Source organism: Cavia porcellus, unplaced genomic scaffold (genome assembly GCF_034190915.1).
Source record: "Cavia porcellus strain 051 isolate PalLab524CR breed Dunkin Hartley unplaced genomic scaffold, mCavPor4.1 scaffold_15, whole genome shotgun sequence".
In the NCBI taxonomy this organism is placed as follows: Eukaryota; Metazoa; Chordata; class Mammalia; order Rodentia; family Caviidae; genus Cavia; species Cavia porcellus.
Window position 1 is genome coordinate 43,629,223 of NW_026947498.1, and position 17,861 is coordinate 43,647,083.

The following is a 17,861-nucleotide window of genomic DNA, read 5'->3' on the forward strand; positions in this document are numbered from 1 at the left end:
AAGCTGTAACTCGAAGCTTCAAGTATTCAGTTGATACCAGCTTTATTGTAGTTAATGAGTTTAAAGACTCCTGGAAACAGTCAATCCTCATCTGGTAGTACAATTCATGGATTCAGATTCCTTATGATTTATGTCTACTTTGTCTCTTGGCCAAAATTAAGACTATTTAAAAAGACCAAGTGAAAACTTGGTGGTTCATTACCTCTCTTCCTAACCCAATTTTGAAAATCAAATTGATATAGGGGAATAAAACTTCCAACCTACTAAAAATGTCCGGTACAAGTTCGTGTTCTCCAAAAATCGAAGAATGAATTATAGGAAAATAGATGTTAAGAGCAGAATATATTTACTGAGAGAAAGAAAGCTTCTGTCTGAGAGAGAGAAGGGATCCTGAATGGGTTGCCAAAGACTCTGCCTTTTTAGGGACTTTTATAGAGTCAAAACCATATGGTGAGACAGGTCAAGGTGGGGACAACATGGCAACTTGTAAGGTGGGCATAAGGTGGGACAGAACTATAGTTAACCAACAAGATTAATTGCTCATGTAAAATTGATTAAATTGGGAACAAATGAGGAAGCGAACCACTGTAGCAATTGGGCATGCTTATAGAGCAGTGACTCTCTCCATGGCAGGTTGAAGTGGTGACTCCTGCCTTCTTCAAGTAATAGAGACCTATTTAGAATATCAGTCCTTAGGATGTGGGTGCATTTGTTTGATCCTTTGTCTTGATGCCTGGCCCATACTGGGAGGTGTCTGTCTCCCACAGTTGCAAGATATCTGGGCTTCTGCCCTGGCTCCTTCAAGGACCTAAAAACCCTGTCTCACTGTCTACAATATTTCTATTTAATTCATTTGCCTGTAACAAAACGGTTGTATACTCTCTGTCCCAAGAAAGTGGATTATGTAAATTTTATATACAAATTCAAGACCTCCCTGAACAACTGAAGACCATAAATAAAGAACTCCTGGTTCTTAAGGACTCAATATAAAGTTGTGTGTATAAAGTTATGCTTAACTGACATAAGTGAACCATATCATCTTTATGTAAAACTGACAGTGCATTTGCAAAAAAAGGAAATAGCTGCAGGTTGCATTTGATATAGCTTTTCTGCATTTACAACGTGAATTTCTATCTTTTCATACATGAAAAATCTTAAAAGAGACTGTAAGTGATATCTTACTAGTTCTTTTTCAGAATCTTTAAAATTTTAGCCTTTGACTTTAACTAAGCCTGCTTATTAACATAACTTCTTCATTTATCTTACCATTTAAATAAATTTGAATCTTAAAAATGCAAAGTTATTTAAATTTTCATTGAGAATATATTTAACTCCTAGATATCATCATGGTTTATTGTCATTTGTTTCCTTTATCTAGATTGTATTCAAAGAATTGGTCAACACTTTTTAAAGATTCATCTGGCAATCATTTTCTGCCCTTAGAGTTTTTAAATGAAACTTACAGAGCTTATGAATTTAGCTGAATCTGGGTATGAGTCAGCATTCAGTCTTGACATTGACCTAGATTGTTTTGTGGGTGTGTTTGACCTTAATTAAAACATGATAAGGAACTGGACTGCTCAACTGCCACTCCCCTCCAAAGGATTCCCACTTACCAGCAATGCAGCATGCCCTGGGGCGTGCCTGGACCACTCAGAGTCTAACTAAGAGCTTGAAGGATCCTGATGTAAAGTGTACCCTCCTTCTCCAGTGTTTATTGTTCTTTGTAGAACAAAGCATGGTAGAAACTTCCCTGTGACACAGTGTGGGCTTTTCATGGTTCCATTCAAAGAGATCTTACAGAAAGCATATTTAGCAAAATTAAACTTAAAATTCCAACAACTTGTGACAGGAACAGAAGAGATTCAGAAATAAATAGTAACTTGCCTGGAGGGAGCAAAGGAAAGTAATAATCAGTGATTCAATTATATCGTATTTATGATTCATTTAACAAGTATTCTCTTTATAATCAAAATTTCATTATAGATAATCCACATATCTAGGGTACATTAAATATATCCTGTCTAAGCATGGCAGTTCACATGTGTAATCTCAGCATTTAGGAGGCTGAGACAGGAGGATCACTGTGATTTTGAGGCTGCATAGTGAGTTTAAGCCTAACCTGAACCTTAATGGAAATTTTATAGCAACACATTTTAAAAGTCAGTTAAGAACCTGTTACTCTGTTTAGACAAGATGTGCTCACCCCACTTGTCACATAATTAGATGGCAAAACCTAGTCAGCCTTAACTGTCTGCGTCCAGCTGCTTTTCATAGACAACCTATCCCAGGCTAGCTACAAGGACTGTATTTTCCTACCTAAGAAGATAACCTGTTTTTCTAAAATGTTTCAAGGACTTTCTATCTGGGTCAAAACAGCTCAGTCAAGAATACATTTAACTCTACCTGCCCCACTCAGCACCCCCATCCTAGAATTTTATCACTTCATAATAAACAATTCCCTTTAGTTAATTCTGCCTGACAATGTATGGCATATTTCATATAACCAGTTATATGATAAACTGTCATCAGCTTTTGTACCTCCTGCTGACAAAATGTGTGTAAGTTTCTGTTTCAAGTTGGAGCTGATGATTTGGAACAGATTCCCACTAGCCCGCTGGAGTAATAAATCATTGCCTTCCAAACTCCTCCGTGCAAGGTCTCTTCCTTGCAATTCAGTATCAGGTTTTTGCAACAAAACTACCTAGCAAGACCGTGTCTCAGAACAACCAAAAAACAAAATTATGGTTATGCATTATATATATTCTATCTAGAGATAGTCTAGAGATATGTTTTATTTTTCTGATCATTTTCTTTTGATAGTGAATGAAACAAAAAATCAGACAGCTACGTATTTTATCACTTATATAACCATAAGACACTTTTAAAGCCTGAAGGAAAGCTTAGTATTTGAATCACTGCTGGGAAATATGATGCTTTATACTAAAGCTTAGGGATTCTTAAAATAGTTTTCCCCAATGTCTTCTCCAAAGGTTTTGTAAAATTATACCACATTGCTGCTCTTGAATGGTCTCATATGAACATCTTATCTAACATTTTAACTGCTAGGCTTTGTTCTTTTAAGCCTTACATGAGACTATTAAGATAATTTAAAATTTATATTTATTTGTAATAGAAACTTCAGAAAATTATCATAAATTGATGTTTGGGAGATGCAGAATGCAAGATATAAAGATATTTCACTGAGATTCTTTAGGAATAATTTACTGTTTACATAGAGGGTTTTTATGATTCATGGGACTTTAGATTCTAGAGCTTCTCTGCAAAACATCTTTGGGAATTACACAGTATATAGTTCATAATGCTTTTCTATGATGGTTCCACAGTAAGACACAGGGACTTAAAAGGATTCTCTAGGTTCTTTAAGTTACTAATGGAAACTCAGGTGATATTTTGAGCTATAATAACATAGTCAGGCATTCATACCCTGGAGGTTGATTACCTGGCAAAAGCCATGGCCCTGCCAACAACTTGTGTTGAGTCCTTGGCATGCTCCTTAAACTCTCAGTACCATTTGTGACTCTGAAGTAATAATTATACTAACCACAATGGTGATATAAAATTAAATAAATTACAGATGGAATGCCAACAGAACTGTGCCCAGCATATTGAAGAACTTGTAGAAAGTAAATTATTATAAATAAATTGATTAGAAGTATTTAAAATTTATCTGTAAAAAAGATTTTTATAGATGAAAACAAAGAACTAAAGCAGTATGTAATTATTTGTCTGCAGCCTAATTTGACTTTAATGTACAATATTTCAAGACTTAACATTTTTCTGGTATGTTTTATTCATTGTTATCTAATTATAACAAAAATATTGATTATTCTATAATCAATTATTTCTTTTAAAATAATTGAGGAACAAAAAGTCACAAATAACTTTCTAAACATAGACAGTGCTTTAATTTGATCATCACTATATTACTGTTCTAAATATGTATGCAATAAAAATTTTGCAGTATGGTTAGTGTTACATAGTGAAAACACAGCCTAGCATTAGAATCTTTGGCAGTAGCTTTCATTGTCAACAAGACTCTTTTAGTGAGGAGAAATCTTTTTGCCCTTATGGTAATTTCTAGTGGAAAGGAGGACATTACTGAATATTGCTGAAGTTAATTGACACACATGGTATGCCACTACTTTCTGGAACTGCAGGGAAATTTCCTTTCTTTAGCCTTATACCTTTTGTTTACTGTATAGCAAATCTAAGTTTTAAATTGCTATTGTTTTCATAAATGCAAATCACTCCTCCTAATTTCTGCTTAGTTGGTTTAATACTAAATAAACATTTTATTCTTCAGCATTTTGCCAAAGGTACTTGCATCACTTTTATATTTTAAAAAAATGATAAAAATTAAAAGGAACAGTGTAACCAAATAAACTTTGTGATTATGTACAAAAAGGGGTATCAAATTGTTTCAAGTTTAAGATAATCATTTCCAGATTAACCATAAAATGTGTTGTTACAGTTACAAGTCTGTCAATAGTATGGAAAACACAATACAGCTAGTTAAATGGGCCTAAGTACCTACTTATTCAAGCAGAACTTATTTTTAAGAAACTAATATGTACAGAAATACTTGTTTGAGTTATTTTAGTATATCATAGGACAAATCATTTTGTTCTATAAAGCAACTTCAAAACTGTTGACCCCAGGTGAAGAGGATTTAAATGGACTTTTTAAATCATTAGAAAGTTCCTATATATACTAATATTAGTCATTTTCAATAGTGAAATATCTTAATTTTGTAAACTACTTCTTAGTTTAAGATTCAGTATCTAGTCAGTAAGATAAAAAGCTCAGCATAAATCCATTCATTCATTAATGGACCTATTATTGCATGACCCCATGTGTAGTATTAGGTACTATTCTTTGTGTTTCAAATATATTTTCCCTTTTCATCACACAGCTGACCTATGGAGGTGGTATTTGTATTATTATATATAATATATAAATATACAAATAAATTTATAATATAAAAATACAATAAAACTGAGACAGTGAGATGAAATGTAAGTTGTGAAAGTCACTTGTATAAATTGGAAAATGTCTTCGGTATCAGTTTCTCTGAAATTAATCCCATAAATTCCAACTGCACTGATGATTTACAAGGTAGAAGGTAATCAACAATCCCAGAATGTGTAAGATACAAGAATTTCACTACTAAACTGGGAAATTACTGTATCTTATAAAACATGTAACTTCCAGTTATTTGAACTTTTATTTTGCCATAGGAGATAAGAGAATTTTCATATCAATATCAAATGTAAAATAAAACTAATCCATATTTTGAAAAAAAAGTTACATAGTGAATAAATATAAGAGGAAGTCAGATAACTGTGCAACAAGGAAAGAAAGAAAATGAGCACTGTTTTTGCCAGATACTGTGTTAATTATATATGTGCTCATTTAGACTTTTTAGAAATTTAACAGGGTCTCTAATTTTATCCATATTTGGTATATGAAAAATCTGGCAGAGCTAAAATGTCTTGTCCAAGATCATATTACTGATCGACAATGGCAGAAATATGAAGTTTGTTCTTAAAACTATTTTCATAATGCAAGTAATTTAGGATTAAAAGGATTTAAAATTTGCCAGTCTATTATTTCAAATACTTTTCTTGGTCTAGAATCATTCTTAAAGAACATCCTTATTTATGTCTTCTTGCTGATATTCAATTCAAAAAAGTAGAATTGTATACTTTATTCCTAGGTCTATGCTATGTTTTGAAATAACAGAAAAGAATTAAGCACAAATCCTGGCCTCATGAGCACTTTAAAGTGGGAGATAGACATATTGTTAATATAAATATCACTCCATAAAAAAATAAAAGGAGGAGAAGGTTAAAAAATGAACACTTTCTAAAAGAGAAGTGATTCATGGAAGAATTTACAATGGAGATAGTATTTTAGCTGCTTTTTTAAAAAGTGTATTATTTTAACCAAGTCAAGGTAGTGAGAAAGTAGTCTTCTAAAGAAGAAAACACAAGCAAATGTGTACTTAAAGATTTGTGCATAACCTATACATTTGATAAGCAGGAAATATATAAATACAGGGCGGCAAGGGTGACAGCAGAAGTGAATGCAGAGCAGTTTGTGAAAACCCTTTACTTATCAGTTTAGATTTTAATCCTACAGTACACAATGTGATTAGTACCATGCTATTTAAGTGGAGAAGACAGACATTAGCCCCTCTTCGTCACTGACCTTGTTTCTATTGCCTTTCTACTCTCACAGTACTGGTATTCTATGATTGAGGTTCTGTATCCAGAGCCCAGAAGAGTACTTGGTAAATACTAGGAATTTTAAAACTTATTTGATATATTACTGAAAAATAATGGATATATAAGATTTAACTTGCAATGTGGGGAGAAGAAGAGTAAAAATCATTGTAACAGATAAGGCAAAAAAAAAATTAATAAAGGCAGGATGTGGGCAGTGTCAATAAATTTTGTATAGAACTTAAAATTTATAGACTAATATTGATTAAAGTGAGAAGTCCAATATCAAAATAGAGTTATAATTCTGGGTAACTGGTTGAACAGTGGTATTTCACACAAGATTGGGGGGGGGGAGCCTCTGGGAGACATGTTATAAGATTGTGGTAACATGCAGATCTTTATGTTAAATGAAGTAAGACACAGAAGTAACCTTGCTGTAAAGCAGAACCGTAGAAGCTGAGAGTAGAATGGTGGTTACCTGAGTCAGGGAGAATGTGTTGGGGTGAAAGTTTGATCAAATCAAATGAGTATTAAGTTATAGTTAGAAGTAGAATCTTTTGGTGTTCTACTGCACAACAGGGTGAATGAATAATGGTAATTAGTGTACATTTCAAAACACAAATATACGGAAAAAAGGGATTTTTCAAACGTTTTGACCATATAGAAAGTATATGTCTAAAGTGATGGCATGTTTACCCTGACTTAAACACTACACAATGTATAAACATGCTGAGACATCATATGGTACCCCATACAAATGTATGGTTTTTATGCTTTTAAATATAAATTATAAATAAGTTTAATTTAAATGTTTTATAAACATTTGAATTTAAACTCACTGAGGATGAAATTGGTTTGTGACATGATTTGATAATCAATCACCAGGCAACACTCCAAGAGGAAATAATTTTACTTCACTACTTATGTGAATAAAAACAATAATTTTTAAACATATCATAACTGTTCAAATTTGTGTTATTCATGTCTTTTGACTGCATAGAAATATAAGAAAATTATTTCATGTATTGTAAAATTCACTAGTGGTTATAATTTACTATCTATACAACAGAAGCAAGGGCGGTGGAAATAAACTGAAGAATTGGCTCAAATATTCCTCATTTAGAAGATACAGAGAAAAAAATGTAACCACTTTGTCAATCCAAGATATCACCACAGATTTTATTGCCTGACAGAGTAAATATAGATATGATAAAAACTTAAATAGAATGATTTTAATCTGTAATAGAGTATTGAAGTTGTAGAGATTTTACTGACTGCACGTTAGAAATTACCAGACTGACAAACAGCATTACATTGAGCACAAACCCATTAGTTACATGAAAATGTTAAATCTCTGTGATCCTCTTCTTTCACAGATCTTCTCTCAGGAATAAAAAATCTATTTCACTGTTAAATATTTTTCCATTATTTCTGTAGGACATTAAAGAACATTTTTCTTCTACTTAACAGCAGCATGAGAAAAGTATAATCTTACGATCACATGGTTACCCCATACCTCCTTTATCAAAACCATTACAAATAGTGGAAAAGTATTTGAAAAATATGTATCTGTCAGTGGTCTCTATATATCCCAGTGAAAGAAAAAAGGTGTTCTTGTCTATAGGAAAAGGAAGATCAGAGATTTTGTGATTCATTGGCCATATTTAAATGCTTTCTCAGCAGATTTGATTCTAATGCAGTTTAAAATACCCATAACTACATCTGGGCTATTTTTTAACTCTCTACAGTGAATGTAATCATTAGGTACTGCAAACATATACTAATAAAATTAAAAATTAAAAGGGAAATAGCATCATAATTTTGGTAATTTCTGTTATACTTATCTATTTTCTGTTATAAATGTAACTATGAACTAGTTATAAAGTTGCTTTTAACCTTCACATTATAACTAACTTCCATATAGAAAATGATGAGGAAATGAATCATAGATTAGATGCTAGCAGTGAACTAAGAAAACAACTCTTTAGTTTCAACGAACAGCTGGTGTTAGTGCTGTCACACAAAGTATAAGATGCAAAGTTCAAATCTGAGCATTTGAGTAACATGCACATGCTACATCTTAGTTCTTTTGTAAATCCTCTTCCCTTTCTCTTCCTCTTTCCTTCATCTTTTGTTCCACTACCCTTTTGCCCAAGCTCTGTCTCCCTGTTTCCTATTATCTATCTTTTATTTTGCTCTAAAATTTATTTATATTTTGGGTTGGGCCTGTATGCCAGAGGGTTTCCACATTGTTGGTATGACCACTATGGAAATCAGTTTGGAAATTCCTCAAAAAATTAAAACTAGACATTCCATTTGACCCTGCTATTCCCCTTTGAAGAATCTTCCCAAAAGATTTAAAGATTTATTTATTATAAGACACTATTTTTAAAATCTGTTTCAAGTGAAAGAGGTCACTGCTTCTATTTTTTTCAATATACAAAAATTAAATATTTCATTATTACTCTTGCAAAATCTATTTGAAAGTAATAGATTCCCTTTCTAAATTTTCAAAATACTTAATTATGTTTTCTTTTATATATATTTTAGCCAGTACAAAATGGCTCCTGTCATAAGACCTCTTTTGTAATACACAGTGAATAAATTCCAAATTTCTTAAATGTTAGTTTTCAAAATTTCCTCTCTGTTTTAGAAGTCTCATCAGTTTAAGAGATCTTCCAAGAAACCCAAAGTTAATTTTTTAGATTTTTTTTTCCCCTTCAAAATAGCCTAGATGCAGTTATGGATATTTTAAACTGCACTAGAATCAAGATCTGCCGAGAAAGCAGTTACATATGAACAATGAATAACTTAATCTCTTATGCTTTTCCTATAGATAAGAAAAACTATTTCTTTTTACTAAAAAACTGGGTGTGGTGGATTAACTAATGATCAGTTTGTAACACCCAGGGAACTCAGTATGATTCCGGGTGTGAAGTCCCAGTTGAGGGTTACTGTCCATAGCATAAAAAAGAGAACTAGAGGGAAAGATTTGCTATTGATCCTCCTGGAGAAGTCTGTCACACTGGTTTTCCTGATCAGAACTCAGCTGTTATCCTCAGAGGAACATGGGTCCCTGCTGTCACTGAGAATGGCTGCCTTTTATTTTCAAGGGAGCTCTTGTCCTCACCTTGAGTGTTGCTTCCTGACTCCAATGCAGATCCTCAGCCTGCTGTCACATCCTTTATCCCACTGATGCAGACTTTCTAGCTTCCACCATTTAGGACCTTTGGGACTTGGCAGTGCGGATCCTTGATACAGACTTGCATGAGACATTGTCATGGGCCCTAGCCCTCCAGCTGGACACTGCGGTGGGATCCAGGCCCTCAGCAGGATTCTTTAAGTCTTTAGTGCATTGACAGACTTCTTGCACTCTTCTGCATTTGACTTTTTGAGTGAATTTTATAAAGTAATCCTATAAATAATGTGTCCTGTATTAAACCTATTCCCCTTAAAGTCTGACTGCAACAGACTTGTTGGGGGAGGCTTCATTTGTTTCTTTGTTGTTCTTAATGAGAAGTAAAACTTATCACTGATTAATTTTAGGAGATACCTGGAGCATCTTCTAAAGAATTATATGTAGAATTAATTGCAAATACACATATAGATTAGAATCTTGCTGAAAACTTAAATATTACTTTCTTTTTTAATGTTAATTTCTTAAGCATAGAACATCAGTAAGAAAAAACCTCTTTATTTTTATGAAGCACCTACTATGCTTAGTGATCTAGAAAATCCCAGTAAAAGGAAAATAAAAGGCATTTGTGAGAAAAAAAAGTAAACCATCTAAAAATATAAATCCATAATAACAATTCTTAGTGCACACAGATACGATGGGAATGTCAATGAAATATCACTGGGTGAGACTTGCAAGGAAAAGGAGCAGTATATAAGTCCTGGAGCAGAGGGCAGCATGGTAACATTAGAGAGAAGCAAACTGAGAAATAATCCTGACAAGTGAATACAAAAAGTAAAGGCAGGAAGCAAGATTGCACAAATGTAAGGGATACTGACAGCTGGGGAAGCAAAAGAGCATGGTACAGCTGTTTCAGAGAGAGACTCTTTCACTGGGGAAAAAGCCAGCCAGCTGACAGAAAGAGACTTGGAGCTTTTATCTGAGGTACTTATTGAATAAAGGTTAAAGTATCCAAAAGTCTGAGATAACTTGACTGATACTTCTTGGTTTACTTATTAGACTACTGACAAGTAGTTTAATTTTCTATTCCCTGAATTTCCTTACTGTGTATCAGGGATAATAATAGTATGCAGAAGTTAGGCAATAATAAAAGTGAAACTCTTGCAAGGTCTTTGGGTTCTGACACTATGAAAAAGGGAAGATGCGGGTTTAAAAACAAAGAACATAAACATATTCCTCTGGCTGCCATAATCAGTAGAGATTATAAAGATGGGGAAAGAACGTAGGCAGTCAGAGTCTTACTAGCTCAGTTTTACCCAGTATCATCTGTAATTAGTTGTCATTGAGACTAGAATATATGCATCCCCCAACCTTGTTAGCCAAGTGTCTGCATCAGCCCCCTTCTTTTAGCTCCCTCTGCCTGCAGGAGTTTTCAGGTTTAAACCCTGGATCTTCTAGGACCCTACCCACAAGAGTGCTGACAGTTCATTTGACCTCAGAAATTCCTGGTAAAGTTCTTTTTTCATATTTGGATGAAATAAATGACTTTTTGAGGGATTTTTCAGAATATCTTAAGTACACACCAAGTGGAAAACTTTTAGGTTCTAATTCTATGCATGACAAATTGGGAGCTTTATTACCACATTTAACCTTTAGCATATCTTCCTTTAAAATATAGATTCAAATGTAAAATCTAGCATTTGCATATATCACAGTACTTTATGATGGTCATGGTTTCTAACCTATAAGGTTTGAGTTCATTAAAAAGACAGAAACTGCAATGAGATCTAATATTTCCATCATTGGTATCTGTACACAATTTGTCCACATTGTGTGTGTGTGTGTGTGTGTGTGTGTGTGTGTGTGTGTGTGTCATAGGGTAAGACTGTACACAGAACAGATAAAATTGTCCCCCAAAATTCAAATATAAAGCAAGAATATAGAAGTAAAAATAAATATGTCACATATACTTATTTCAGGTAAATATCTTTTTGGCCTTCATCTGAAATTTTATCTTTTAACATGGGCAATTGAGCAGAATAAATTCATTCTCTTCTATAAAACAAAGTTATTTATGAGAAATATTCTATATAATAGTGGTCTATTTGGAGTTATAACAATTGATATGATAAAACAAGAAATAAATGATGTTCAGTTCTCATTTTAGCCTCTGCACTAGATTAGTACAGAATCAGTTGCTTATTTTTCATGTACTGCCATCATTGCTCTGTGGATCAAATCTATTTCCAATAAAGAGATGATCGGGAAACACTAAAAATACTACGAACTTTGTAACATTTGGCAATTTACTGAAATTTTTCTGCTTGAAGCCCCATAAAATAATTTATGAATTTCTCCTTTCTATTTTATATTGAGAATGTTTCAGAAATGCCACTCTAATGTAAGTCAGCCAAAATTGCTGCACCATAATGGAATCTGTACTGCAGCTAAAAAAGCAGCAAAAGTAACTACCTAAAATTAAACCCTGACTTTGGCTTGTAGACTTTTCTAAGGAAAAACTAGAGGACAAGAAAAAATGATTGCAGGGCTTTAGGAAAAGAAAAGCTGCATTCCTTTGAAATTCATATTGTAATTTGTGTCAGCTTATAAACTCAGGAGGAAATAAATGCTAGAAAGAAATAGACATATACATATGTTATGATGTGATTCTACTTTTATAGAAGCAGGCTGGAAAATGAGTTCCTATTAATAAAATACAAATAATTTAGTCACCGCAGTTGGAAATCTCTTAACTGCAGCAGGTATTTCTGTAATTGCTCTAATCCTTGTGTGTTCTCTGGCTTTTTTGCAGGCAGACCAGTAATGATTGTGGTGGAATATATGGAGAATGGATCCCTAGACTCCTTTTTGCGGGTGAGATGAACTTTTCTGACGACATTTAAATAAGTTATTCTCAGTGCTAGATTTGAAATCATTCATCACAATAAATTTTTGCATAACATTATGCCTGGATTTTCTGTGAAGGATGATAGCAATTTCCCTAAGGTGCATGTATCTGGTGTGGTGACAAATTAGGATGTATCACTAAGAGGGCAGGATGCACATTTAATTATATAATTGATTTCCCCTATACATTCACATACACGCATGCATATGCATGCACAGACACATACATGCATGCATATACTCCAATTGATGCCATCAGGAAGAAAAATATTTAAAGAAACTCAGTTGCCTAATACACCCATTCATTTTGCTCTACCACATTTATCAGTTTAGTATAATATTTATGCAATGTCTGTAACATTCAGTCCCTTAAGCTGCTGTATGTTTACCATCAGTGGCTCGTGTTCGAGAGAAACCTAGCTCTATCACCTTTGTCTCTCAAGTTCATTTGACTGATTATTCAGAAAACAAAGAAAACAATAAAAATCCTTAAGCAGTGATTTGCTTTAGAACAATATTTTAAAAGCGTTCTTTTTAATGTGACTTGCCCCTAAAAAAAGAATATATACAAAAAATCATTAGTTTTATATAATGGTACAAAATAACAAAAGATGAGAAAACAACAGGAGGTTATATTTCAGTGTAATCATATGTTTAAGATTTAAAAAGCCATTATGTGCTACCAGAGGTCATGTATTTGCATGCCACTGTAGTCTTTAATGTATATCTAATAACAGAAACAACCGTTTTTCTTGCTTTTGAAATGACTGCTACTTTGTCATTTGGGATTTGTTATATTCTCTTTTTTATTTTCACGTAAAAATTAAGCATTGTTTTTTCATTAAGTGTTTGCCCCATATTATTCAGACAAGTTCTATTTGCATCCCACTTCTCTGTCTTAATCTCATTTTCATTTATTTTTCTTGCCCTCTTCTTCCAATATTAGCAATGATGATACACTTATACTATGACTGAACTTGTTGTCCACATTCAATACCAGAAGCTGAATTCAGCAAAATCTTCAGGCATTATAGAGCAGTGCTACTTTCACAGCACACACTCTTAACCAAATGTGTTCTTAAGGGAAAATGACATTCATAGGTGTTTGACATAAGTACAATTTCCTCTTTTCTGTAGCCATTTTAAAATATGTTGCTTTATGACTTACATTCATTTCATCTGTAAATGTTTTAAATTGCTTCAGAATAATTTATCAGGACCACTTATGGTACTTGAAATGCATATATACTATGCCTTTCCATTAGATATATATATTAGATTTATCAAGCACATATCAAAAAGACCCACCATCTAATGGTGTTTAGAATAGGTTGGGTTTTCTGATTCTTTTCTTTTTTGGTATCAGCTGTTATCCTAAAGCAGAATAAAATGGCAAATAAAACAGCAGATAGTCAATTTAAATTGCTGCTGAAAATTGTGTCAAATGACGTCTACAAGCATATTCACTGAGAAATGTTTCAGATATAGTTTTTATTCTGGCGAATCATGAATCAATTATGTTATAAAGAAACAATAATGTTATAAATAAACATTTACTAATGAACATTCTACTATATATATTACAAGTGGTATGTTTAATGATTTAAAGTTTAAAAACTAGCATTTTCACCTCTTCCCATGCACCATGTAGATAAATATTACCAGAGAGTCTGGGGAAAAACTTAACTGTTGGATGATGTGGCTATACTACTTTTACTGTGAAAACCTAAATACCCTTCTCTGCCACCTACTGACTATTGTTATAACCTATATATAAAAAAACCCTCATAAGTCTCGTAGGAGGCAAGAAAAAGATCAAAGTTAACTCTTTAAGAGCAGAACAGAATGTCTTCCTAATCTAAACTTGCTTGTTTGCAGGGAAACTTGCTTGTTTGCAGGATGTGCCTTCCCCCAGAGGATGTTTGCCTAATCTAAACTTTCTTTTTAGCCCAGCCCTTACCTGAACCTTACTCTTCCCAAGAAATGTAATCGCCATGTTCCTGTTCTGTAGTGCGCCACAAACCCACCCCCCTCCTTGCATTGTGAGACCAGCAGCTGTTAGGTGCGCAGTGTTCCATATTGACTACTGGACTGTCGCCAGGCCTGGCCTAAAATAAAGCCTTTTCTCCAAATTTCTTAATTTCTTGCTTCCTTGGATTTTATTCCAGGGTCCGAGCTATCACACTATGTACTTTTGGATATGCGACCAACTTCTCTGAACCTCTCCTTACCCATCTGTAAATGAGGACAATAACAATGTCTACCTTATACAATTGTTTAAATGATTTAGGCACTTTTATAGAGCACATGGCATAGTGGGTGACACATTGTAGGTGGTAGAGTAAGGACTGAAACTAAAGCCTTTATGAATCAAAAGCCATATTCATAAAATCCGTGCTCTGATATCTGAGGATTTTTCATTAAATTGCTTAGTACCTTCCTTATAATTATGTTTCCTCTGTGTTCTATGCCTCCTTTGCACACATAGTTTCTACTAAAATTAAAATTATGGTATTAAAATGTAAAAAGAAAACCATAGGAAGGGGAAGAATTGTCAGTTCTCTATCTTATTCTTCTTTAACATGGGTACTCTTCAGAAGCTCAAAGTACATTATAAACTTTATGTGAATAGCAGGCACTCAACTCCCAGGGTAAGCAGAAATAAAATATAAGTATATGTAGCCCGTAAATTCTCAAAAGCAAAGTCATTTTTCAAACGACTGCTTTAGAATTTTGATAATCGCAGCTTCTGTGAGCACAGAAAGGAGGAAGTGGCTAAATGTGCTGTTTGGGAGGGAAGCCATCCTTGGCTCATTAATAGCCTTCTGCACTTACTGGAGGCGGAACAGATTTCCCTTTGGTCTCCCACACTATTTGAAAATCACTTCAACTTGCTATTTTATTATGAAGAAGTGGTAGCACAACTAAGTACAAGATTATAGTCTAGAGCCAGTGCTGGTGGCTGACTGGCTGTGACACTTCACTGAATTTATAAATCTCGTGCCATTTGGGATCGTTGTGGACATTTTTCATGATATATATTAGCAGTAGGGAGGCATGGTCAAGTGTGTTGCGGTGTGTGTGTGTGTGTGTGTGTGTGTGTGCACACTCATGCAAATATGCAGAGAATGACTGTGTATGAGAGATTATGTGTGTGCTTTTAATTTTAAAATAAGGTGTGGTCCAACTTGGTGAGCAAAGCATCAGCCCAGTTGCCCAGAATGCGTTAGTGATGCCCAGCATCTTTTAGGTGCTTATCAGTTACTAGTGCATCTCTTTTGCTTAAATGTTTACTCAAGTCCTCTATTTTCTAATTAGATTCTTTTGTTGTTTAGTTTTAACAATTTATTTATATATGCTAAATATTAATTTTTAGCAGACATATAATTTTCAAATAGTTTATCTCCTGTAAGTTGTCTTTCTGTTCTGCTGGTAATGTTTTTTGACACAAAAGATTTCACTTTTGAGAAAATCTGATTTGTCTATTTTTCTTTTTTTTTTATTTAAAGAAAAAAGAAAGGAAATAAAAAACAAAGCAGTAACAGGTTACAAATAATACAGAATTTCAAGAAAAAAAATATACAGTAAGAAATCACTAGTTAATAGGCCACGCACTGTCATCCCAGAAACAGTTGTCCAAATTATAAAATTAAAGCATATAAAGTGGACATTCATACAGTGAGATTGCAGACAGTTCCATTCAATGATCCACAAAAGCTCAGTAATATGGTTTTCCATCCTACACACTCAAACATACATGCAGTTATATCCCTTAGACCACCCTCCCTTCCTCTCTTTTTTACAATAACAATTACACTTTTTGGGTTTTTTTACTCCCACAGTTCTTATTACTTTTTTTGAAGAGAATAAAACCTAATGTGACTAAACAGAACAGAGTCGGTTAGAACAGAAGGATGGGCATAGTACATGATGCAAAAATAGAATACCAGGTGATCAAAAATGGTTACCATTGTGCCTCTTGCTATTTTTAAAAAGAGTTGCCTATATCATCAGGTATAATAGAATTGATCAAAACAGTACGCTTGCTGGGGATTTAGCTCGGCGGCATAAGCACCTGGCTTGCAAGCAGGCAGTTGTGAGTTCGATCCCTGGTACTGATAAAAAGGAAAAAGACCAAAAAAAAAAAAAAAAAAAAAACCAAAAAAACTCTGAAAATGTTTGGTTCTGACCTGTGTTGTTCTGTTACAATGTCCTCTTTTATCTCAATCTCCAAAATTAATGTATTTTTTCTTATTTTTTTTCAATTAAGGGAAAACTAAATTTAAAAATAGTGGGATATATTATAGTAACTTTTTTGTTTTCCTATTAACCTGATTTGAACCCCAGTGTTGCTCTCCTCATCTTGTTCTGTCTGATTCTACTATATTCTATTTTGTTTGATAATATCAAGTTTGAGGGTATAGGCAACCACTTTGAAGGCAATAAGATTCACTATGATGCCCATTCTGGATTGACTATTATCTTCTTTTTATTGGTCTTGTACTATCTATTTTTTCTTTTATTTCTTGTATATTTAAGATAATATCCAAGAAATCATTGCCAAATAGAATGTCATCAAGTTTTACCTTATGTTTTCTCCTAATTCTCTTATCAGTTTATTTAGTTTTAGGTCTTTGATCCATTGTAAGTTATTTTTGTATATGGTGTTAGGTGCAGGTGTAACTTCATTCTTTTGTACATGGACATCCAGCTTCCTTAGCACCATTCACTGAATAATCTTAGTATCTTTCTCAAAAATAATTTACCTGTAGCACCATCCTGTTGCTATAAGAAAATATCATAAACTGGATAATTTGTAAATAATAGTAATATACTTCTTACCATTCTGAAGGCTGCAATGTATGAGATTGAGGCAATAGCAAATTCACTGTTTTATAAAGGCTCACTCTCTGCTTCTAAGACAGAAACTCCTCTGATGGCTGAGGGAAAAACTCTGTGTCCTGATGTGAACGAAGATTTAAAGGGGGGAAAAAGGATGAAAGTGCTCCTTTTAGCCCCCTTTATTTCAGCAACCTCTTTATTTCTTTTTTAATTAGCATGGACTCACTGATTACTTACCTGAAAGTAGCTTTAATTAGTATTCCAACTTCGTTTTAGCATCATCATTTTTCTGTAATACCCAGTTTACAAACCAGAACCTTATTATTTCAATTTTTATGTTTAGAGGAGTGGAACATTTGTGCTGAACAATCACGTAAGATAGGCACACACTACCGTAGTACATCTATGTTCTTCAGTATCAGCTAGAGGTTCAGCAAGACTTCTCAGTTATTTTCTCCAGGATTAAAGACTATGAATGACAGTTTCATGAGGAGAGTACTTGTAGCTAATACTAGTGATTGGGATGGGGAGCCACTTACACCTTTTAAAAACTTGGTAAAGTATGTAGTTGATTGCCCTTAGTGGGGTCTTGAAGAGACTGTTCCTGGAGTTAACCTGGTTTTATTGATCAGGTGCTTAATGATCAGTGACTTTTTGTGACTAGCACATATTCTAAACTTTCTCCTCAAATGAAGATTTGTCCCCATGCTAACATGTAAACCCTCCTC

The 17,861-nt window shown here is 33.6% G+C and overlaps 1 protein-coding gene across 9 annotated transcripts in view; it reads left to right on the plus strand.

The window, feature by feature from the left end:
* The window catches only part of Epha6 (EPH receptor A6), an 806,211-nt gene that overhangs the window by 642,480 nt on the left and 145,870 nt on the right, over nt 1-17,861 (plus strand). For all 9 annotated transcript variants that reach the window (XM_063224791.1, XM_063224793.1, XM_063224792.1 and 6 more), the window contains one exon: nt 12,197-12,258. In XM_063224791.1, the coding sequence (XP_063080861.1) occupies nt 12,197-12,258 (62 nt within the window). The remainder of the gene's footprint in view (nt 1-12,196; nt 12,259-17,861) is intronic.